General features: G+C 41.2%; 1 protein-coding gene and 4 non-coding genes across 6 annotated transcripts in view; all 5 read left to right on the forward strand.

The window, feature by feature from the left end:
* UBAP2 (ubiquitin associated protein 2) overlaps nucleotides 1-22758 on the forward strand; it is a 103047-nt gene that overhangs the window by 57628 nt on the left and 22661 nt on the right. For both annotated transcript variants that reach the window (XM_026661289.2, XM_026661291.2), the window contains exons 12-19: nucleotides 508-697; nucleotides 1511-1733; nucleotides 3134-3408; nucleotides 3953-4125; nucleotides 5707-5917; nucleotides 8616-8655; nucleotides 17683-17866; nucleotides 21279-21345. In XM_026661289.2, coding sequence (XP_026517074.1) covers nucleotides 508-697; nucleotides 1511-1733; nucleotides 3134-3408; nucleotides 3953-4125; nucleotides 5707-5917; nucleotides 8616-8655; nucleotides 17683-17866; nucleotides 21279-21345 — 1363 coding nt within the window. The remainder of the gene's footprint in view (nucleotides 1-507; nucleotides 698-1510; nucleotides 1734-3133; nucleotides 3409-3952; nucleotides 4126-5706; nucleotides 5918-8615; nucleotides 8656-17682; nucleotides 17867-21278; nucleotides 21346-22758) is intronic.
* Nucleotides 1021-1104, forward strand: LOC112118678. Its single transcript, XR_002909065.1, has one exon. It is a non-coding gene; the product is annotated as a small nucleolar RNA SNORD121A (small nucleolar RNA).
* Nucleotides 3532-3617, forward strand: LOC112118679. The gene has a single exon (XR_002909066.1). It is a non-coding gene; the product is annotated as a small nucleolar RNA SNORD121A (small nucleolar RNA).
* On the forward strand, nucleotides 16073-16153 carry LOC112118681. Its single transcript, XR_002909068.1, has one exon. It is a non-coding gene; the product is annotated as a small nucleolar RNA SNORD121A (small nucleolar RNA).
* LOC112118680 lies at nucleotides 18862-18944 on the forward strand. Its single transcript, XR_002909067.1, has one exon. It is a non-coding gene; the product is annotated as a small nucleolar RNA SNORD121A (small nucleolar RNA).

Here is a 22758-nt window from a genome sequence, read left to right on the forward strand (position 1 = left end):
TGCAGGTGCTACAGACATATAAAGTACATACTGACTGAGTGGCAAGATCCACTCAAGTAAGCAAATAACACCTCTTTTCACTTAACCCCCATGGCTCAGTCATGTTGATCTCCATGAGCTTACTAGGTAAGCCAATGGGTGTTTAGCTACCATGGTGGTAAGTACTTTGGACATACCCAAGAGAAATAATATTCAAATTGCACTGCATTTCACTTTGAAATGCTAAACTACAGAACAAAATGCAAGGTTTTCTTCAATTCTGAAGCAGTAAATGTGGCAGTGGTAATAACCCTGTTCTCAAGCAGCTGGCAGGACCTTGCCATCTGAGTAGGAAGCTGGATTCTCGCTCTTCTGAGAGGTGCTGTGTGCTGCAGAGATGAGACCCAGAAAGGTTAAATAAAGTTGCTAGCATAGTGTTCTTCGTATGGATCTTAGTTACTTGATCTTCTTTCACTCCTGAAATATCCCAATTGTGAGTATTTGACGACAGCTTACTCTTTCTTGTAGCATTGACCTAGTAACGTTACTTCAGAAACCTGTGACTTCTAGCCAAGAAACAGAAGGCAACTCTTTCGAGTCTCCCCAACAGCAGAGCTTTGGCCAAGCCCTAGTCTTCACGAATTCCCAACACAACACCCAGATGGCATCAGGAACTGGCAATTCCAGTGCTGTCAACTCCTATTCTCCTCAGAGTCTGGTAAAATTCATCTTGGCTTTTTAAAGACTCAGAATCTTAAGGAATAAACTCTTTATACTTTTTCACTTAGTTTCTTGTTTTTTCATAACTTTTCTTTGCAGCACTTAAATTGCAGGTGGTATTGAAGTATATAAGAGGACACTGGACTAAGAATGTCTTCACCAAAAAAAAAAAAAAAGTATCAGATGGACCTTTTTGTGCTCACAAGCTTGTCCCTTGTCCGTTTAAGTGAACTACTTGTTTTGGTTCTTGAGAAAAGAGCAAATAAGTTTTCTGCATATTGATTAAAATGAAAATCTTTGTTTATAAAGCATTGAATTCTAGGCCAGAAGACTGTGATGTGGCATTTTCCAAGCACATATCTGACTGGTCTGTGTGGAAATCAACTATTACTGAGTTTTCTGGACTAATGGAAAGTTGGCTATCCTTTGTTAGTTTTAATAGAGTTGGAGATTAGATGTAGGAAAATGTTTTGAAACAAATTAAATACTGTTGCCAGTAACTTTACCTTTACACTGTTCTAAGGCACTATATAAACAAAACTACATGGGTCAGATCCTTAGCTTGGGTAAATCAACATACTTCCATTAACAGTTGTGGAGCTAAACCAGTATACGATAGCTGGGGATCTGGCCCCATATTGTTAGTGCTCAGTTGGGTTTTCTTGCTAAGTTTTAACTTTTCTCTTTTAATTAGAAATCTGGGGATAAAGTATGAATTGAATTGCTGCCAGCGGGAGCGATTAATTCAGACCTCACAGGTTTGGTCATGTTAACATTTAGTGAAATATTTTTTCCCTTATTTTCTTGCTAGTCTTCAGTTCTCTGTTCTGGGTTTGGAGAACTTGGATCCTCTAAATTAGCAAACTCCACTGGATCTCCGCTCTTGGACCAGTTGAAGTCTCCAGGTTTGGGTCAGTTCACCTCTCCGAGCTCTCAGCAAAACAGCAGTAGCTCCACTGCCACCACCGCTACCACCACATCATCCTGGGATCTAAAACCCCCTATTAGCCAATCCTCTGTCCTCAGTCAGTTTGGTAAGTGTTTAGATAGTGGGGTGTTGTTGTTTTTTTAAGCCATTGACTGTGGAACTTTTACTCTTCAGTGCCAGACGTTATGTAAGAGATTTTTAAAATATTGAGAAATGGCTTCTCTTTTGAAATTAGATTCCTAAAGGGAGACTAGTCAACTTGGTCACATTATATTGAGGTTCCATTTATAAAAGGTTAATAAATTATATATGTTATAAGCATAATAGACGTGAGAAATATTTTTATAGATGGCTTCAGTAGAAAGTGTTACAGATGGTTGTAAGCAGCCTGTTCGGCTCATCTCTGGCAATTGGTTAGCCATTTATTTAAAAATCTATTAATAACCTTTTATAAACGGTTTGTAAATGGAACCTTAATATAAAGTATGACTGTAAATGTCTCTAGGAATCCTGGGGAAAGACTGTTTTATGGTACCTGGACTGTACTTCTACTAGTGACAAAGTATAAAGTTTCAATCCTAGACTAAGTTAATACCACCTTCTGATGCGTTCTCTGGCTCTTTAATAGTGTGGATCGCGTCTTAATCCTGGGACCATCCGCATCCTGCATACTTCCCTTTCTGTCCACGATGGAGTGGATCACCGTACCTCCCATTCACAATTACGTAGACCCTTCTCTGAGGAGGGTTAGACAAGATTGAGCAATCTCTACACTGTTGCTTCCAGTGATGCTCCTGCTGTGGAGAATTACACAGGTCCTGGTTTTGCCAGTATAGAAGCAGCCATGGTGGTAGCAACCACAATTGTTCACATAAAGTAATATTAAGAAAATATTTGTTTTCAGCTGTATTTTAATGCAGTTTAGCAGCTGAAAATAAGGAGAAGCTGGCAACATGTGACCTGCAATGTTCTGTGGACCTCTTGTGTTTGTGAACCATAGTTTTGAATCATTGCTTATAAGCCTGTCTTCCAAAAGTCATGAGTGTTAGCTTTTATTGTGAATTGCACTTTCCGCATTTAACAGAGTCCCACTTTCAGACAGGTCTTCACCCTGCGGAGCGGTGCAAGGTCTGACTAAAATAATACATAGCATTTCTGCTAGGGACTTGGGTATAATGCAGTTGTGTGGTCATATGAACAGCTGTCTAATTCCCTATTTTTAAAAAATTGCCATTTAGTCTTATCTCAGAATCTCAGTTTTCGTTTCAAAAAAGAAAACTAAGTTGCCAGCTCTGTGGTTGCAAAAATAATCTTCAAAATCTGAAGCTCATGTAAAATAATGCGTTGACGACTGACTGAGTCTGCACACAGTCTGCAGCAATAGCTCTGGGAGGGGTGAATAAAAGCACTGATTCTTTAACTACAACTACAGAGATGGAACATAAAAGTCCTGGGAGCAGAGTTTAATGCATCAATTATGATTTTCTTTTCCCAAATGCTGGCTAGACTTTAAATCCCAGCCTGAACCATCCCCAGTTCTCAGCCAGCTGACCCAACGACAGCAACAGCAGACACAGGCAGTCCCTGTTCCTCCTCCTGGATTGGAGTCCTTCTCCTCCCAAGTAAAACTCCGAGAGCCATCACCAGTAGACAGTTCTATGGCTGCAAGCAAAATGCTGCAGCTCCCCAGCATGTCTATGGATAACCAGGCAGTGTCTGCCCATCAAACGCAGCAGAAACAGATCAAACCACCGAAACGGAGGATACCCCCAGCTTCTAAGGTGGGTAACACAGCAGGGCCAAATATATGGCAAATATAGTCTTTAAGATACATGGGGGAGCGGGGAAACTTTATAGGGCAGTCTTGATGCACTTTTGGGAATTTTAAGATGGGTGGCTTTATAGTCCAGAAGACAGTGATGTGGTATTTTCCAAGCACATATCTGATTGCTTTGTGTGGAAATTCAACCATTTCTGAGTGTTTTTGGACTAACTAGTGACTGGGAGGTGAATGCTTAAAACAAAATACTCTTTAGTAGGCACAGAGAACAGTGTGACTTAATCTCTTAGACCCCCAAAAGTATGTGGGACTGACAAATTAAGTTTTAAGCTGGAGGGATTCTAGTTAGGTGAAATTATGCAGCTCCATCTGAGAGGCAGCTGCAGTGACCAACAGATACAGGTTAGAAGCCAAGGCTGTGAGATTGTAACCAAGTTACATACTTGGTGTTCTGTATGTTTATAGTTCCCTAGAGTCCAAGGTGGTTCGTGAGTGATTTCTTTCATATAAACTATGTAGATACAGGATTTTGTTTTTACTTTCAGATCCCTGCCTCTGCAGTGGAAATGCCTGGATCGGCTGATGTGACGGGGTTAAATGTTCAGTTTGGAGCTCTGGAGTTTGGGTCAGAGCCTTCTCTCCCAGAGTTTGGGTCGGCCCCAAGCAATGAGAATATTAGCCAGGTGCCCAGCAACAGCTTGTACTCGAAACCTGTAAAGTACGTAAGAGTTTCCTTCCTGCATCCTTCTGTGTTCTCTGGTACCAAAAAAGTGGCATGTGAAGATCAAGGTCTCTTGTGCCAAGGGGCTGTTTGGTGTAGCTGTCTCAGAAGCAAAATATAATTGCTTGTAAGCCTCAATCTTTATTTTCTGAGGATGGCACCCTTAAAAGGAGGATGGTCCCTTTTCTGATGACTACAGAAACATTCTGAAAAATGGGTTGGCGTGGAGGGGGGAACGAATTGAACTTAAATGCTCTTTTCATGAGCTACCCTTCACATTGTTACTTTATCATTTTTAATTATGCTGATTCCCAAAGCTGTTTAAGTGAGGGTTTGGCTCCCTCCCAGCCCATCTCCTCTTATAATTGACCCAGCAGAGATAAATGCATCACAACGTCCATCTGTCAGCAGACTAACACCATAAACTGAGCTCTGACTTCACTGTAAGCTCAGCCTAAAGGCAGCCAGGCTCTGAAGTGGGCAGAAAGCCCTTATTAAAATGCTAATATCTCCAGTAAAAACAAGGGAAATGCAAACATAGCAGCCAGATACATGCTTACTCTTCAAATGTTTTCAGAGTTTTGTTTGTGTAAAATCTTCCTTAAAAAGTTTATGGAGGATTTGCAAAAATAAATTCCTCCATTCATCTTAACTTTTGTAAATGTTTTTAAAAATCCAATACGAACCTTAAAGGAAGGGGGGGAAAAAAAACAACCTTCCAGTTTTGGCAGAGCAAACATTGCAGCATTGTGCTGATGTATGGGAGCCTGAAAGAGACCGTATAAACAGAAATGGAGGGATACCCAGTTTCAGTATCCAAGATGTGAAAAATATGACTTGCTGTATTAACTGTCTTAAAGTAATGTTTGTAACACAGGCAAGAAAATTTAGTTTTTAAAAAGTGCTTTTTAACCTGTAAAGTCCTACAAGACTGATGTTCACTCAAGCAATACTGGAAAGGCAACAAATGTAAAGAGTTTAGAAAGATCTAGGGGCAGGGAACAAATCTTAGTCTGTGTATGTAAATTGTCATGTATATTTACAGCAGTGTTGTGTAATAATAATACCTCTTATTTAGTGCCTTTTGTCAGTAGATCTCAAAGTATTAGAATATTAACTAAAGGCCTCAGTCTGATCAGACCCCATTGTGCTGGGCTCTGGTACAAACACATGGTAAGAGGTGGTATCTGCCCTCTAAACCTTACAATCTAAAAGCATAAGAAATCACTTATGAAGTACAACATTAATTCTAGCCAGGAAAAAGCAGGAAAACAATTATCATAGCTAGCCTCTTTGAGAGGAGGAAGAAAGGAACATGGGATGAGAAAAATACAGTTGTCCTAGGAAGGGGAAATGCTCCCTGCTGCTGAGTGAAGATGCTGGCTCTGAACAGAGGGCCCGCTGTAACTTTGCCTAGGCCCACATTAAATTGTGTTATGCTAGGAAACTGGAACGTGAGCAACTTCTAGCTGAGCAAATGGGTATCCAGTTCCAGAATGCTGGGCAGAAGCTGGTAATGTCATGAAGGTATCTGAAATGACATTTAACAAGATGATAAATAACTTTTACTTTTTTCAGTGATCCTTTGAATACCTCTTTGCCAATATCCAATACAGTACAGGAGTCCACCTACACAACCTCTGCCATCACTTCTTCCAGTCTGACCTGCTCATCCCAGAGCACTAGCCCCGTAACAACAACTTCCTCCTATGACCAGACTTCTGTGCATAGCAGGATAGCATACCAAAGCTCCATGGCTCCATCGGACTCAACCCCTGTTGCAGTCACGGTGAGTAGGTTTCAGAAACCTTTGATATTGAAAAGAAATTAATTGGGTTAATTGGGTGTTGGTGACATACTACGGCTATAGCTCAACTGTTTTGTTGAGCTCAGCAATAGTAGTGGTGCTCTGAGACTTCAGTGGCTGACACAGAGATGATATTTTAGTCTGTTGGACTAGTTAAAAAGATTCTCTTTTGACCCCCTCCCTCCCAAACTCTGTTGTTCTTTGCTGTTGCTTTTCTTGCCCTTCGCTCCTCAGGTATGCAGATCGTTGTGATGTTTCTATGGATTTTGATTTCTTGATTTGCTCTTCAGTCTGTTTCTAGCTAACATTCTCATTTTGATTGACTCCTCCTTCCTGAAGCTTAGCATCTTGTTTAAAAAAAAAACAACAAATCGATATTACATGGCTACCATGATCTCTTGCCAGCATAACTGCGGTGCAGAGACTGTTTATTATATTTGTACAGCATATAGCACAGTGGGGCATGACCTGGTTAGGGCCTTCAGGCACAACCACATTATAAATGTTAAATAATAATAAAAATACAAGACCAAAGAGAACATGCACATTACATTTTAAAGATCACAAGGTCAGCAGGTCCACATAACTTGCATCCAAGAATTTAAAAAGAGATTGCTGAGGAACTCACTGGGCTGTTAGTGATGAGTTTCGGTAAGTCTTGGGGAAGACACTGGGGAAGTTCCAGAAAACGAAGAAAGCTAATGTGCCATTATTTAAAAGGGGTAGGTGGGATGACCTGAGTAATTATAAGCCTGTCCGTCTGACGTTGATCCTGAGCAAGATAATGGAGTAGCTGATATAGGGCTCAACTAATAAAGAATTATAGGAGGGTTAATGCCAATCAACGTAGGTTTATAAAAAATAGATCCTGCCAAACTAACTTGGTATCTTTTTGTGATGAGATTACCCATTTGGTTGACAAAGATGATAGTGTTTGATGCAATAGACGTAGACTTCTGTGAGGCTTTGACTTGGCGCTGGCTGACATTTTGATTAAAAATCTAGAACGATATAAAATTAACAAGGCACACGTTAAATGGATTAAAAATTGGCTGATTGATAGGTTTCAAATTGTAATTGTAAACGGGGAATCATCATCGAGTGGGTATGTTTCTAGTGAGATCCTGCAGAGATCTGTTCTTGGTTCTACACTATTGAGCATTTTTATTAATTACTTGGAGGAAAACATAAAATAATCACTGATAAAGTTTGCAGATGACACACAAACTGGGGGAGGTGGTAAATAACAGACAGGTCACCGATTCAGAGTGATCTGGCTCACTTGATAAGCTGTACGTAAGCAAACAGTGTGTGTTTTAATGCAGCTAAATATCAATATCTAGGAACAAAGAACGTAGACCATACTTACAGGATGGGGAACTCTGTCTTGGGAAGCAATGATTCTGCAAAAGATCTGGGGGTCATGTCTAATCAGCTGAACGTGAGCTCCCAGTGTGACATTGTGGCCAAAAGAGCTAATGCGATCCTTGGATGCATAAAAAGGGGAATCTCATGTAGAAGTAGATAGGTTAGTTTACCTCGGTTTTTGGCGCTGATTTGACTGCTGTTAGAATACTGTGTCCAATTCACGTGTCCACAATTCAAGAAGGGTGTTGATAATTTGGAGAGGGTTCGGAGAAGAGCTACAAGAATGATTTAAGGATTAGAAAAGAAGCCCTATAGTGATATACTCAAGGAGCTCAGTTGATTTAGCTTAACAAAGAGAAGGTTAAGGGATGACATGATTATGGTCTTATAAGTACCTAAATGGGGAGTACACATTTGATAAAGGACTTTTCAAGCTAGCAGAGAAATGTATAACAGGATCCAGTGGCTGAAAGTGAAAGCTAGACAAATTCAGACTGGAAATAAGGCATACATTTTTAACAGTGAGGGTCATTAACCATTGGAACCACTTACCAAGGGTTGCCATGGATTCTCTGTCACCAGCAATTCTTAAATCAAGTTTGGATGTTTTTCTAAAAGATCTGCTCTAGGGATTATTTTGGGGGCAGTTCCCTGGCCTGTGTTATACAGGAGGTCAGATTAGATAATCACGATGGTCCCTTCTGGCCTTGGAATCTACAAATCTGTGAATCTAAATGACAATGACATCATCTTTGTATTTCTCCGTATGATCTCCTTGCAGCAATTTCAAACATAATGACGTTCTGGTCTCTGTAATTTAATGGCTCAATCACATTTACCTTCTGAACCAAGTCCTATGTGATGGTGCTCAGGATTATAAATCTAGAGCATCCACTTTTGTGGACCAGAATGATCCAAGAAGTAATTGTTTCCTCTCAAACCTTATCTCCCAATGGAGAGTTCCAGCCTCTCTCTGTAATTTGCCTAGGTGCAGTTGTGTGTTCTGTTAGATCAGGGAGACAACAGTTTTTCACGTTCCCTGACTTTACCATCACTCATTCATACACCCTTCTTGTTTCATTTTTATTCCTGTGTCCCTGGGATGTGTGTCTCAAACATTGTACCTACACTTTCCTACTATATAGTTTAGCCCAAGGAATGGCAGTTGATTATTTGACGTCCCTCTTGACTTTCAGTTTGGAATGAATATAAAGTTTTGCAATGAGCAGCCTGTTAAATGTCTGAATCGTGTAGGGTTTTTAATACCACCTCTGTCAGGTGGCTTACTCATTTGTTTTTCCTTTGTTTACAGAATGGGCACAGTGGTGTTCGAACACAGCCAACTCTTGACAGTAAGTTTATAAAGCTCCATTATAGACACAACTGTTTCTCTGACCATCCCTTACCCCTCAACATACACACCATTGTAATAGATAGCTTAAGGTTTTGTACAACTTTCTCTGTTTAATTTTTGGCTGAACAGTTTGAGTTTTAAACTTGGTATCAGAAAATAAACACACAGCTTGCACAAGCCCCATTGCTACTCGGTCCTTTCAGAGCACACGTTGCTGCAACCAGAGCTGTCCCCTCTGAGTCCCTCAGCAAACCATCAATCCTTAAAGGGACAGGGCACAGGTAAACATAACCCTGATATTCCTTTGAGTGCTGCACTCCCCCCATGTAAATGTAACGTTGTCCCAACATTTCTGTTAACTATGTATAACATACAGTCCATTCATTGATTTATTAGAAGTCCGTAAGTTGCACAAACTTGTAACTGGTTTCAGAGTGGTAGCCGTGTTAGTCTGTATCAGCAGAAACAACGAGGAGTCCTTGTGGCACCTTAGAGACTAACAAATTTATTTGGGCATAAGCTTTCGTGGGCTAAAACCCACTTCATCAGATGCAATCTGATGAAGCGGGTTTTAGCATCTGATGAAGTGATGCTAATTTTAGCCCACAAAAGCTTATGCCCAAACTCGTAACTGTCATTCTCAACTGTGCCTTTGAGTCTCTCTTTCTCTCAAGTTCTGGTACTGATGGTGGAAATGTATGTATCTCTCTTCAGTTTTTCATATTAAGCAGAAAGTCTGGCAATTTTAGTTCCAAAATCCAACTGAACAATCAGTTCTGAACACCGTAGATCCCTAAAGATATTCATATATCAAGAAATAAAAGTTCCTGTATGAGCAGTGATATAGTCATGATAACTCCAAGTCACTGGGCATATGGCAAACTATTTAGGGAACATACTAAATTAACATCATAACAAACTATCTAGAATTATAAAACGCATCATTTAATTTTAGAGCAGTAGACATACCATGAGTCAATATCACTTTACCAGTATTACATGGATCTTGGATAGACTGCAGGATAAGGTACAAGAATAGGCATTTGGTATGGCTCTGACAAACATGAGGATAGCCAGATGGTGCATTCACTCGTTCAGTAGTTGGATTTAGGCACTGATAAGTAGGTGTCCCTAAATGTTCATATTTTGGTGTCTGTGTGGCTCTTCTTTTTCTAGTTGGATGACCTGGAGTGTCAGTGGATTGTTCTGGTGATCTGCCCTCTTGTGCACTGTTGATTTCAGGTTCCATCGTCTCATTTTGCCATTCATGTTTTTCAGTGGCTGGTGTGAATGGCACATCAGTCTAATGCAGTTTCCAAATTCACAGGGTCAACCACATCCTCATTTCCCAGATGTGGATGAAATGTTTCTGCCTTGGAATTCACAGAATCTGTGCCATGGGCAATATCTGGTGCCATCACATAATGTAGTTCATCTTCACTCTCATTATCATAATCACTGGAGTCCAAGTGCTTGTTCTCATTTTGATCTCTTGTTGCACTAGTTTGCCTTGGTCTCTGTTTCTTCCTTTGTTGTGGTTTAGAAGGTGTTACATCGAAGGGCAAGCCGTCACAGGGAACTAAAAGATTGCAGTGGAGAACTCTTTAAAACATCCTTCCCCATCTTTTGCTTTTTAATTCATAGACTGGACTATCCCCTTTCTTTTCAAATAAAACATGAATCTTATCTTCCCAATAGGATCTTAATTTTCCTGGTCACCCTCTCTGAAAGATTCTGCACAAGTACTGCCACTGGGCAGGAGGGCAGCACCATGCACTTTCTGACCATAGTGATTTTTACCACGAGTAGCAGATTTTTGAGAACACTTTGATGCCAGTTCATAAGCTTCTTTCATCTGCTGTGTCCATTTCTCAGCTTAATCTTTATGGTGCCCAGGTATACACTGAGTGTATAGGTAAACCAAATGCAATGTCAATGGGCAAACATGGTGATCTTCCATATAATACATAGAGGGGAGAACTCTGTAGCTTCATTTTGTGTACAGTTATAGACTTAGGTGACCTTATTTAAAGGAGACTTTCCAGCTTGACTTTTGTTCTTCTAGCAAGGTTCACAACATAGCGAAGAGTTCAGTTCTGGCTTTCTATCTGCCCATTGCCTTATGAGTGGTAGGGGGTTGTGTGAGATGTAAAATTGAAACGGTAGTGCTACAACTTTCTGAATAAATTATTTTCACACTTAAATGGTTCTATTGTAACTGTTAGTTGGCTGGTGAGGTTTCTTTTGCTTGACTCGCGTACAGACTCTGGTAACATAATGTTTGATCTTCGCCTTCATCTGTGGCCAATTAAACCTATCTCTTGAAAGACTGATTACTTTCTCTGCTCTTAAATGTCCCATCTCTTCATGTAGCTCGATTCCCTTTCTTATTTATTTTTCAGGTAATACCAGTTGATTTTGTAACTTGGTTTTTCAGTAAAGTATTCCACCTGTTTCCAGATGCAATGGTGCCACTCACACGCATATTACCATATCCTCCTGTGTTCTCTTGGTTATTTTGTCTTTACCTCATGGATTTATAATGAAGAATTTTAGCAACAGCTGCATCTTCGTTTAGAACTTCCAAAATGTCGTCTTGTGGAAATGGTTTTATGGTGGATTTAATACCAATGGAGATGAGTTTCTACTGGCAAAGGGGTGGTAGTAACAGCTCCTGACTAAGATACCTTGTCATCTTTTTGTACATCCAAGGACTGAAAGTCCGCATTAACGTCTTTGCTTGTCTCTCTTGTGCATTCTGTCATATATTTTTCCATATCAAGGGGCACTCTGGATAAAGCATCTGGCTCCACATTAGATTTCCCTAGATGATATTTAACTTTGAAGTTAGTCAGCTAATCCTGAAGCCTGTATGCTGTGGCATTCAGCCTGGCAGAAGTGAAAGCATAGGTTAGCAGGTTGTTATTGCCATAAACTATGGATTTTGGGTGTGTAGAAATAATCATGGAATTGGTCAGTAATAGCCCACTTCAAAGATAGAAACTCCAGCTTTCCTTAGTGAAGGTGATAATTCTCCTCAGCTGTAGTACATGTTCTTGACTCATACCAATTACTCTATTTACTTTCTTGACATTAATAGAAGACTGCACTTAGTCCCTTATTGGAAGCATCTACATGAAGGATAAAGGGTTACGCAAAATCAGGATAGGCGGTTATTGGTAGCAGTTGTTTTTTAAAACGTTTTGATGATGCTCAGTCCAGAGAAGTCGCTGTTTGGAGGATATCTGTCCAAATGCCTTTCCTTGCCCTTTAGCTTTCTTCTTTTTCCAAGCCACTTTTGACAGTGATGAGTCAGATTCCAGTGAAACAATCAACAAGTCGTACAGTGGCTGTGCTATTCTAGAAAAGTGTTGAATGTAGCTTCGATAGTAGATGATGAAGCCTAGCAGCTTACAAAGTTCCCCTCTCCTGTCCCTTGGTTTCTCTGCGAAAGCACAGAGTCAAGGTGTCAGTTGGATCCATCTTATAACCTTCATCAGATACCACCTTTCCCGAGTAATGTTTTAAAGGTCATATCTAGAAACTTTCACCTTAATTATTCTGTGACTGTTGCAATACTCTCCTTACGTTCTCTGCGTGTTCTTCGAAAGTGCCACTGTCCACAAGAACGTTGTCCAGGTAGGGAAATGCACACGTCATATCATCTTCTAACAACTTAGCTGCCTCTCGAGAGGATGGATTTATTAATGATGGGGAAAAACCCCGTTTGTTGCTGTAGCAAGTGTCTACACTACAGTGGCGTAGCTGGAGTGCTGCAACTTGTGCTGCTGTAGCACTTGTAGTGTAGACCTACCCTAAATTGGGTACTCTGGGTTGCAGCTTGGGTGTTTAATGGTAAATACAGGCCATCCTGGTAGATCTGATAGTGTCGGCTTTGCCTCTGCTCTCTTGTGGTTTTCCTGCATGACATCTGACTGGTAGTGTTCTGTACTGCCACATCTGAAACGGTGGTCACAAGTACCGCCTCTGCCAGATGGTCTGCAGCTAACACATCCTCTTTTCTGGGGTTGCCTGCCTGCTTGTGTGCTCGTACCATTCAGTGCTTTTGTGTGCACCCAGACAGCTCGCTTCTTATACTAATTTCAGCCCTTGCACTTTTGAGTTCATCAATACTGGCCTTTAGTTCCCTTATCTCATCCATCAACAAGTCACCTTTGGAGATTCTTTTCACTCAGGAGGAGGTGCTGCTTCCCTTTCTGACCTGTGCTCTGTGTATGGCAATTTCACAGAATTACAAGCTGCTGCTGTAGCCTGCGCTCCATTCCCCGACTTCTGGTGTTTCTCTGCTTCCTCCGCTACAGCAGTGTGCAGCTTCTCAAACAAGGTCTCATGTGCAACTTGATTATCTTTTAAACGAGGTTGCATCACAGTCTGAATATCCCGTCAGGACTGAGTGGATGAATGTGTTTTGTTGCAAGGACAGGGTTATATCTTAGGTCAGAGTCCGCTCCTTGTGAGGCAAACAATACTTTCTCTCTGAAATCGAGTGCTCAGACTAGGAAATCCTGACGTGTCCTTTGGCTCTTGCGCTGGCCTTAAGAGCTGCAGGTAAAGTTCAGTCTCATCTTTCCCTTGGTTATAGGACCTTGAGATGTTCCTCCGTTTTGGCAGGCTCGGTTAGTTTTTTCCTTCCAGCTAGCTCCTGAGGCTCAGTCCAAGGCAAACTGTCCTAATTACAGCTTTTGTTATCTCAGCGTACCCCTTTCAAATCCCACTTTCAGTTTGATAAATCCAACTGCTTAGGCTCAATTAATCTGTCCTTTTGGTGGGAGTTCCCAATCTGTCCTGTTGTTTTTAAATGTTTACAGTGTTGTCGTCGTAGCCGTGTTGGTCCCAGGATATTAGAGAGACAAGGTGTGGAAGATACTACCTCACCTACCTTGTGTCTGTTATTTTACAGTCTTTCTTTAAAATTGGTTGTTTTCTGGGATAGGGTGACACATTTCCCCCCCCCCGGGGGTTTGTTGTTTCATTTCTCTCATGCTTATTTCAAGTGAGTTTGCAGACCTTCAATTTTTAAAGGGACAAGGCACTGGTAACTCTAACCCTGATATTCTCTTGTGAGCTGCACTTTTACTTGCTTGCTAATAATGAAATGTTAAAATCAGTTTTATTAAATTTGCTCCCAGATGTGCAACACTGAATAGACTTGGAGTCACAGGGAAGTTCCCAGTTTTATTTTTTTAATTCTCATGCCCACATTGATGTCAATCAGACATTTCTTACCAATTTTCCAGCTTCCCATTTGGAGAACAGATTGATCGTAATTTTTAGTGGAGTTCAAAAAGAATGTGGCTTTGTTTTGTTCTCTCTTGTTATCCTGCAGCAAACTTCTGGGAATAAGGTTGGCTAACATGCTCCCTCTGCTGGATGGCTTGTCTGCTGCAGTAGAGCAAAAAAACATGCTGATGCATAGACAGTGGTTGTCTGGCCTTTTTGCTTAACCTTTTTTCATGTATTATCTTACTGGTAGTACCCCCTGTGGATTACTTCCTGGTATTCCTATCATTATCAATAACACTATGCTTTTCTGCCCTGTATGAGCATGTCTGTGTTCCTTTTTATGGGTAGCAGCACAAATTGATTTCCCTGTAAACTTACCCCCTCAGCCCCACACCTTGTGTCCATCCCAACTCTGGGAAGGTATCCATCTCTCAAAAACCACCCTCAAGGTTTGTTGTCAGAAGTAGGGCAGTTTGTCCTTCAAGTACTCTTTTCTCATACAAGTTTTGTGAACAGAGGTCTTGAGTATCCAGAGCTGTAAACCTGGCATGTTTTCATCAGCACAAAATTTAGTTTAAGGTTGAAAAACTTGTGAGTCTGCTGATTTACCATCTTTGAATCAGTTGCTCTCAAAATATTTGTAAAATACTGTTCCAATTGAAAATTGGTTTACAATCGAAGCATGAGCTACCACAAAGGGAGCTGTGGAAGTTGCTGTCTGTAGCACAGTGGCCTGCTTTTTTATTTATTGGATTTGTTCATCTCCCAAGTTACAAAGTTCTCTGAAGACCCACTTGGCTACTTTTTAAGTCTCAAATTCTTTGCTATGCAAAGTAAATCATCCTTAACTGACCTTGGAACTCTTAAATTTTATGCATTTGTTCTAGAATCTAGCTCAGAGAGAGTCTCTGCCCATCCCCAATCCTCAATTTGTTAACATTGCTGTCCTCTGTCATACATGTTTGTAAACGGGACCATCTTTGACTCCTCCCACACTTAGCCTACACATCCAGGCTATGTTCAAACCCTTGTTTTTTTCCTCCTTAACACACTCAAACTCTGACCTTTTTCTTTCTGTCCATGCTGTTAAAACTCTAGTCCAAGTCCTCCTAATCATCCATCTTGACTTCTGTCACCTCCTCTCTGATTTCCACATCATGTCTTCCCCAACCCATCCTATCCTTTCAAAATATGACAGCTGGGACTATATTCCTGTCCATTGCCCTAACTATGTCACTCCTCTCTTCAGTTCTCTTGCCTGGTTTTCCCTCTCTAATACTATACCAATACTATAGGCCAATATTATAACAGGGTTCAAAAGGGAGCTAGATAGATTCATGGACGATAGGTCAATCAATGGCTATTAGCCAGTATGGGCAGGAATGGTGTCCCTAGCCTCTGTTTGCCAGAAACTGGGATTGGGTGACAGGGCTTGGATCACTTGATGATTCCCTGTTCTGTTCATTCCCTTTGGGGCACCTGCCATTGGCCACGATCAGAGGACAGGATACTGGGCTTGATGGACCTTTGGTCTGACCTAGTATGGCCGTTCTTATGTTCATATGTTCTCTAAACACATCCTGTGCAAGTGTCTTGTCCTTCCTGTCTAGGCCCTTCATGACTGCCCCCTCCCCCCCCTCGCTTGTCCTGCCTTGTCTCTTATATTGTTACCCTTGGCTGCTTCCTCCTCTGCAAAGAGATGCCAGCCTTGTTCATCCAATTATCAGCTTCTCCTACAGTCATCTGTATGATTTTTTTCTGTGCCACCTCTTATGCGTGCAGCACCGTCCCTGCATCTGAGTGATCTGGATAGTCACTACCTCCTCCTTCAGATCCCTCCTCAAGATCCATTTCTGCTTTGGCTGAATTCTTGTTAGGGTCGATCAGCAGTGGCTTGTGTGTCTGTCAGGACCAGCTAGTTTAATTTTTTTTAAATGGCATCTTCATGGACCATCAAGTAGTGCAGTTGCTCCCTCGGTCACTATATGCTTTTATTTTCATCACCCTCATCCTCCCTTCCCTCTCTTTGTTTCTCATCCTCATTGCGCTTGGTTTCAGACGGTAAGTTCTCCAGGGTGGTCACTGTTAATATTTGTTTGTATAGCACCTAACACATTGGGAGGGGCCTGATCCTGACTGGGGGCCTCGGAGAGCTACAACAAGACAGCGAACGTGGAAAGACGATGATGCTTAACTTCCAAGCACATATCCGAACTGTACTGTGGACACTCTTAAGACTGAGTCTTTTCATCCCGCTTGTATTTTGCATACCAGTTAATAGTGAACTTGTTGGGGCGTAGTCACTGAAACCATGAGGTATAAGAAGATGGAGCTGCGTGAAAGGCGTAACTGGCCTTCTGAATCTTAGCAGCAAATGGCTGTTTGTGAATTTCAGCAAGTAGTTTGAGAACTTCTGAATTTCCATGTTGTAACTGAAGTTCTTCATGGGACATCACAGAACAGCAGCATGGATTTAACAGGATAATTACATTACTGTCCTAGAATCCTCCAGCTTAACATTACAAGGTAGCGATCCCTGGGAAAGGTGCATTTGTAATAAGTAGGTGGCTTTTAACAGTAGTACAGTTCATTCTTGGCATTTTCCGTCTCTAGGATGAGTAAAACAAAGTCATGTTAGTCATCTGTTTGGGTCACCAAAAGTGCTCAATGAAAGGGTGTTATGTTTGACTGTAGCTTGTTTTGTTTCATTGTCAGCACTTCCCAAATACTTCTAAACCATTTATTAAAGGGATGTACTTCCTTGCGACTCCGAACCAGTAAGTTGTACGTACTGTTTTTGTCTGTCCAAAACTCACTTGAAGAGTATCAAAACAGTATCTTGTTCTTGTTTACAAATAGATTAAATTATTTTTTTATTTATACAGCATCATAGATGTGCCTGGAGCTTTACAGGCAAATACAACAGATCCTTGTCACGCTTACGCTTCAAGTTAGACTAGGTGTAACAAGAAGAACAGAGTGATATGGGGGAGGAAGAAAAGGGAATTGAAAGATGCACAGAGTGTTACCTTAGTTGCATACAAGCCATTAGCTCCTTTATTATTTTCTATTGGACTTGGTGTCTGCAGTTTTTTTTTTTTTTACAGCTAGTAGTTCTTCATTCTTGACTAATAAAGCCATTGAGCTGGAAATCTGAATGTGAAAAACCCTATAAAGAGGGCAAGAATGGAGGTCATCTACCCAAAATAAGTGAGCCGTGGGGAAGAGGCTTCATCAGGGTTGTTGATGATGTTCCAGACATGGGCAAAAGCACAGGGTTGTAAGAGATCGCCATGGGATTATAAAGACATGCTGTGTTGGTAGAGCATAGGGTGGAAGTGGGCCAGTTAGGAGAGGAACAGAGATGTTGGCAAAGGTTGGGAAGGGCCTTGAAAGTGAGGAGGAGGAGTTCAAAACTGATGTGGAAGAAGATTGGAATCAATGCGGGAGATTCAAAGAGGGGGAGTGAAAAAACAAGTGGGAAAAAAAAAAAAAAAAAGTGACAATAGATAAATAAACAAAGGAATGTCACTCATTAAAAATCTACTAGTGAAAATCTTAGACCCGCCAAAGGAAAGATGGCTTGGCTTTACCAATGCCTGTGGAATTTACTCCAATAGCCAAGTCAAGCGGGTCACTAAGTCATCGGTACCAATTCCTCACACATTGGTAAATTGACTGGAATGTGCTGCCTTGTCTTAAAGTCTCTCTGTTCCTGAATCAAATACGTGGGGTTGTGTGTGCTGGAATTCCTTTCTGATTGGCTTTTTCTAACTTGCAGCTACTTCATCAGTTCCAACGTCTAAGACAGAAACCTCTCCCTCGCTACCTACTGCGGGGTCTCTGCCTAGCACGGCGTCCTCCACTGCTTCGCTTCTGCCTTCAGCTCCACAGCACACAGCAACGTTACCCAGCTTGCCCCAGTCCAGTGACTTGGCCAGCAGCTCACTCTCCCAGTTAAGCAGGTACAGTAGGAGGACAAAGGAAAACGGGTTGAATTTGGGCTTAGTGGCAGTGTGCGCAGGATAGAAATGAGTCAGTGTACAAGGTGACTCCAGGTAAATGCGGCCCCCTCTCTTGTTTTAACCCGAACTAGGACAGGTATTCATAAGAGATCCAGGATAATGTTTCTGGTTGGAATATACGAACCACATGCTACATTTCAGCGGTACTGTGCCCACAGATCTCTGTTCTTGGAGTCTCATAGATTTAGCAGCAATATCCTATTTAAGGATCTGCTGCTTCAACGTAGCCTATAGTGGATTCCAAATTACACTTATACCTTCATTTGGTGTTTTTGCTGCCTTGTCCACAGCACCAGCTATTGATCTGGCCAGTTTTTTAGCCTATAAAAATCCAGTTCTTTAGCAGTTGCTTTTCTGATCATTTTTAAATGTTGTAGATGTTTAAATCCTTGATTGTCACACATTTAAAGTAAAAAATGTCGACATTGGGACTGAGGGCTGAGTGGTTCCAAGTGCTTCTTGCTAAGATCCTTCCTTGAGGAAATGTGAACTATCAGATTGAAGCTCTGGGAAGTTCTGTCCATCACCACTCAGCTCTTCTGTGCCAGCTGTTTGCTTCTCACGGCACATTATTAAAGCTTCGTTCTTGAACCGGTGTCATCGTGAGTCTGTATTAATTATATAAACTACTTGCGCTGTTTGACCTCTGCACTATATTTCTTGAATTTAGCAATGGATTGAACCAGGACCTAATGGCTCTTGTCCATCTCCCAGCTAGTGCATGGTCATGCCCTGTTGGACAGTCAGTGTTGAGTGAAGTCTTAAATGCCTCAAGTAATTGGAATTATTCCTTTCACCTGAGACTCGATCGCTCACATTTTTGCTGTACCACCTTTCATCCAAAAGGGATCCAAAGCACTTCACAAACGATGAGTGAGGTGCCTGGCTAGAAATTTGGGTTTAGGTGTGCATGATGTGGGGCAGACTTGGAGTAACCTGAAAAGACAGTGATGCCTGATTTCCAAGCACATATCTGACTTGCATGTGCAGACAGCTCTTGAGTCTGAGTCTTTTCAGGAGTGGGCCCCCTGATGAATCAAGGTGTCGAGGGAATGTGCATTTCAAAAACTACCTGTGCATGACTGAACCATTTCCCTCCTTCTGCCACAGTGTCTCCTCATCCTGGTGGCTGCAGGAGAGGGAGGCAATAAAAGTCTTAGTGAAATTGGTCTGTAAAGCTGCAGAGGTGTATGCTGGTCCTCCTCCTTGACATGCCTCAAAGGGCCTGGTCATGAATTAGGAAATGCCCTACAGTATTAACTTTCAGTCTGGTTATAAACACCACTGTTGCATCTCCAAAGAAAATGCCTGTATTTAATCATGGTCAGGACACTTGTCTTCCTGCCCCTCGTTGACATGCATGGGGCTTTCTTAATACCAGAATTCGGAAGGGAGCGTATAGACGTGTGAGTGGTGACCAGACCTGTTTCTGAGCTGCTTAACTCTTCTGGATGGTTGGCTTTATTTGTGGTGGTTGCATTTTGCTTGCCCTTTATTTTGCTGGGGTGGCATTAGTTTTGGGGTGGGAGGAAAGGTGAAGCGGTTGGTCATTTAAAATGCTTAAGAACAAGCTTTAGTCACCTGCCAAGAAGGCTTTTACAGATCTGGTGCTGGTGTTGCTGTTAGCACTATAAGCTTGGAGGTGGGACTCCTTGATTGATAGAAAACAAGTAGTTGTGAGAAGAATGAATGTACTCCCTAAAAGCAGAATTACTACAAGAGTCCATTTCCACTATTTACAAAAATGTTGATCCTTTCCCTTGAAGATAAACTAGCTGAGTTGTGCTAGATGTGGGGGGACAGTCTAACTCAAGGAGGAGAAAAACAAAACAATGCAGTACAAGAAATGAGAGTTGATTAAAAAAGTTAAGGTTAGGAGTTTGAGAATGGCTGGCTTGCCTGAAAATGTAGGAACTGGGAAGACAGTATTCCTTCTGCTGAGGCATCAGAAGATTCACATCTAGCAGGAAGAATGTGGATTCATTTCAGCTAGGAGACTTCTGACGAGTAAGTCTGCCTCCGAGAACTGTCCTAATGTATGTGAACCCTTGATGGTGAGAAGCAAGCTCTTTACTGTTGCAAAAGGAGCTGATCATTTGTTGATTTCACGGCTGAGTTCTGTCCTTTATAACTCTGTAGCTCTCAGGAGAGATGAGGCTTTTCCTTTGTAAACAAGATGAGGGATTTAGGTCTTTAAATCATCTGATGAAATGAAGTGTACTTTGGCAATCAATTTTTTTAAATTCAGAAAGTGGAGACCTGCCTAAAGTTGTGAAGGTCTGAGAGCTCAGAAGTTGCAATCCTAGCTTGAAGAGTCTACATGACATACAGATACATGCAAGCTCCTATTGTTTAGTTTTTTTTTTTAATTTGAACCACTCTTCCTGTATCTTCTCACTGTATTTCTACCTAGAATTTCTATAGTGGATATTCTGTGTGATGGACACTTTAACATGCTCTGATTCCCAGAGTTTTACTGTGTTTGAATATTTTAAAACATAATGGGAATTAGTTTGTATATGAGAGCGACAAGGTGGGCGAGGTAATATCTTACTGGACCAACTTCTGTTGGTGAAAGAGACAAACTTTTGAGTTCCACAGAGCTCTTCTTCAGAAGTTGGTCCGATAAAAGATATTACCACTCACACTCTCTCTCTCTCTCAAATCCTGGGACCAATATGGCTACAACAACACTACAGATAACAATAGAAGCTATGTAGTATTATGTATGCATATTGTGAGTGATTAAAATGGATTTGGGGGCTCGGTGGTGTGATTTCAGTTTGATGCTGGAATTCCCTTTTGGTGTTCTAGGTGACAAGTGTTCTCCCTGCTTTTACTTCACCATTTTTAATCTACACTTCTTTGGTCCCCATTTTTCTGAAGGTGTTGAGACCATTAGCAGAATTGTGGTGTTAATACTCAGTAATGTTCATTAGTGGGGTCAGTATTATGCAGCTGAATTCAGAAGGGATTCTATTTCTTATTATAAATGGCTTGTCATTGCTTTGGCAACTCAGTAAGAAACTTTTACTCGTTTAAAACATGAGAAATTTACAAGCACTAATGAGCAGTGTCTTCCTGTCAGTCACAATGACTTTCTTATAACACTGAGAGGAGGGTAGTTAATTGCCATTCTCCACTGTAAGAAGATCTTTGACGTTATGTTGCTTTTGATTCCAGAACTGGTTTTCTGTATATATCAATAACTTATTTTTAGTGTTAAAATAAATCACTAAAACATTAAAAAGTATTTTAAATGCTTTTATAATGTTCAGTTGTGAGAAATTCAGGATGATTAGTCTGTTTAGTTTAGTTTTATTGATTAATCCTTTAAAATTTGTCTTTCTAGTTCCCTCTCCAATCATCAGAGCAGCCTCTCCTCTGCTGCAGCGCTGTCTGCGAGCACCTCACATGCGGTAAGTCCTGTTTGAATCATAACAGCTATTAAGTCGACATTGTTGTCTGCAGTGTTGAAATATGTTATCTACTTATGCTAAACAATCTGTTCCGCATTGCATTTAGCTGTGACACTCTGAGTATGTTTCCCAGACCTGAAGAAGAGCTCTGTGTAAGCTCGAAAGCTGGTCTCTCTGACCAACAGTAGTTGGTCCAATAAAAGATTTTACCTCACCCACCTTGTCTCATTAAATCTACAGTCAGTTTTCCTGATAAAGGTTTAAGATGCCTGTCAAGCTGTCTGGAGTGGTACCAGCCTCAGGGCAGACTGCTAAGAAGCAGGGCACAAATCTCAAACTGGTTTTGAATTCTGTCCTCAGATTTCACCAACCAAATATCCAGTGTGAACTCCTAAAGCGCTATTACAGCCTTAACATGGAGTCACAGACAGGCCCCTTGGTAATCTCCTCTGTCTTGCCACCCATGCAAGCTTGCCTTTGTGAGAGATGGTCCCTTACACCAAAAGTCAATATTCAGGTTACTCCCAGTCCCAAAAGGCTAGTCACTTACCCAGGTCAATTGCACCTTAAATTCTATATCAAAGACAACACTTGTAGCCAATCCTATAATAAACTAATAAAAATAAACAAGTTATTTACGAGGTTAAAGCAGGTAAACATACACACAAATGAGTTAGTTAGAATGATAGACGCTCCTATTATAAAGCAAGCTCTGTAAGTCCTTTAGAGCTAACCCGTACCAAGCACTGGGGATCTTTTGCTTGCTCCTCAGAGTCCAAGCAGCATAAAAGACCCAGTTTCTTCTTGTCAGGGATTTTTATTCCCTTCCTCCCAGAGATCAAGCTGATGGGATCAACTTATGCACAGGTCTCCTCTTCATGGGGGTGGGAGGAGGAATGCAGTTAACAAAGTCTTTGTCCTTCGATGCTTAACAGTGGCTCATTTGGTTTCAGTTAGTCTTTTTGTGTACAGTACCTAACACCTTCTATAGGAAGCCAGCCTTTACATTAGTTAATGCTTCTTTCCTGTTTGGTGAGTTACACCGTTACAGATGCAATGCAAACGCTTAACATTTGTACCCCATGTTATTAGGTTATATTAAGTGAGATTAATACAAGCAACATCCTACAAGCATTTCATAAAGTCTAAACATATTTTTATAAAGCGAATACCTATTTTAATAACATTAACACGCAGGTGAGCCAGACTGGTCTCCAGCTATGCATTCATCAGTGTTTAGTTGGGACCTAGGCATGAGCTGACACCTGGTCTGCCAGTGTCACAATGCCCGGGGACTGAGACAAGTGCTTTATCTCACTAGGGAAGAGGGGCAATTTCCCAGCTCTCTAGTAGTATCAAGAGCTCGTCTCTGGTGCTGATGGCTTGTGATTGATCGGACATAAAAGCTGTCAA

Source organism: Terrapene carolina, unplaced genomic scaffold (assembly GCF_002925995.2).
Source record: "Terrapene carolina triunguis isolate 2854851 unplaced genomic scaffold, T_m_triunguis-2.0 Scaffold998, whole genome shotgun sequence".
Classification (NCBI taxonomy): Eukaryota; Metazoa; Chordata; order Testudines; family Emydidae; genus Terrapene; species Terrapene triunguis.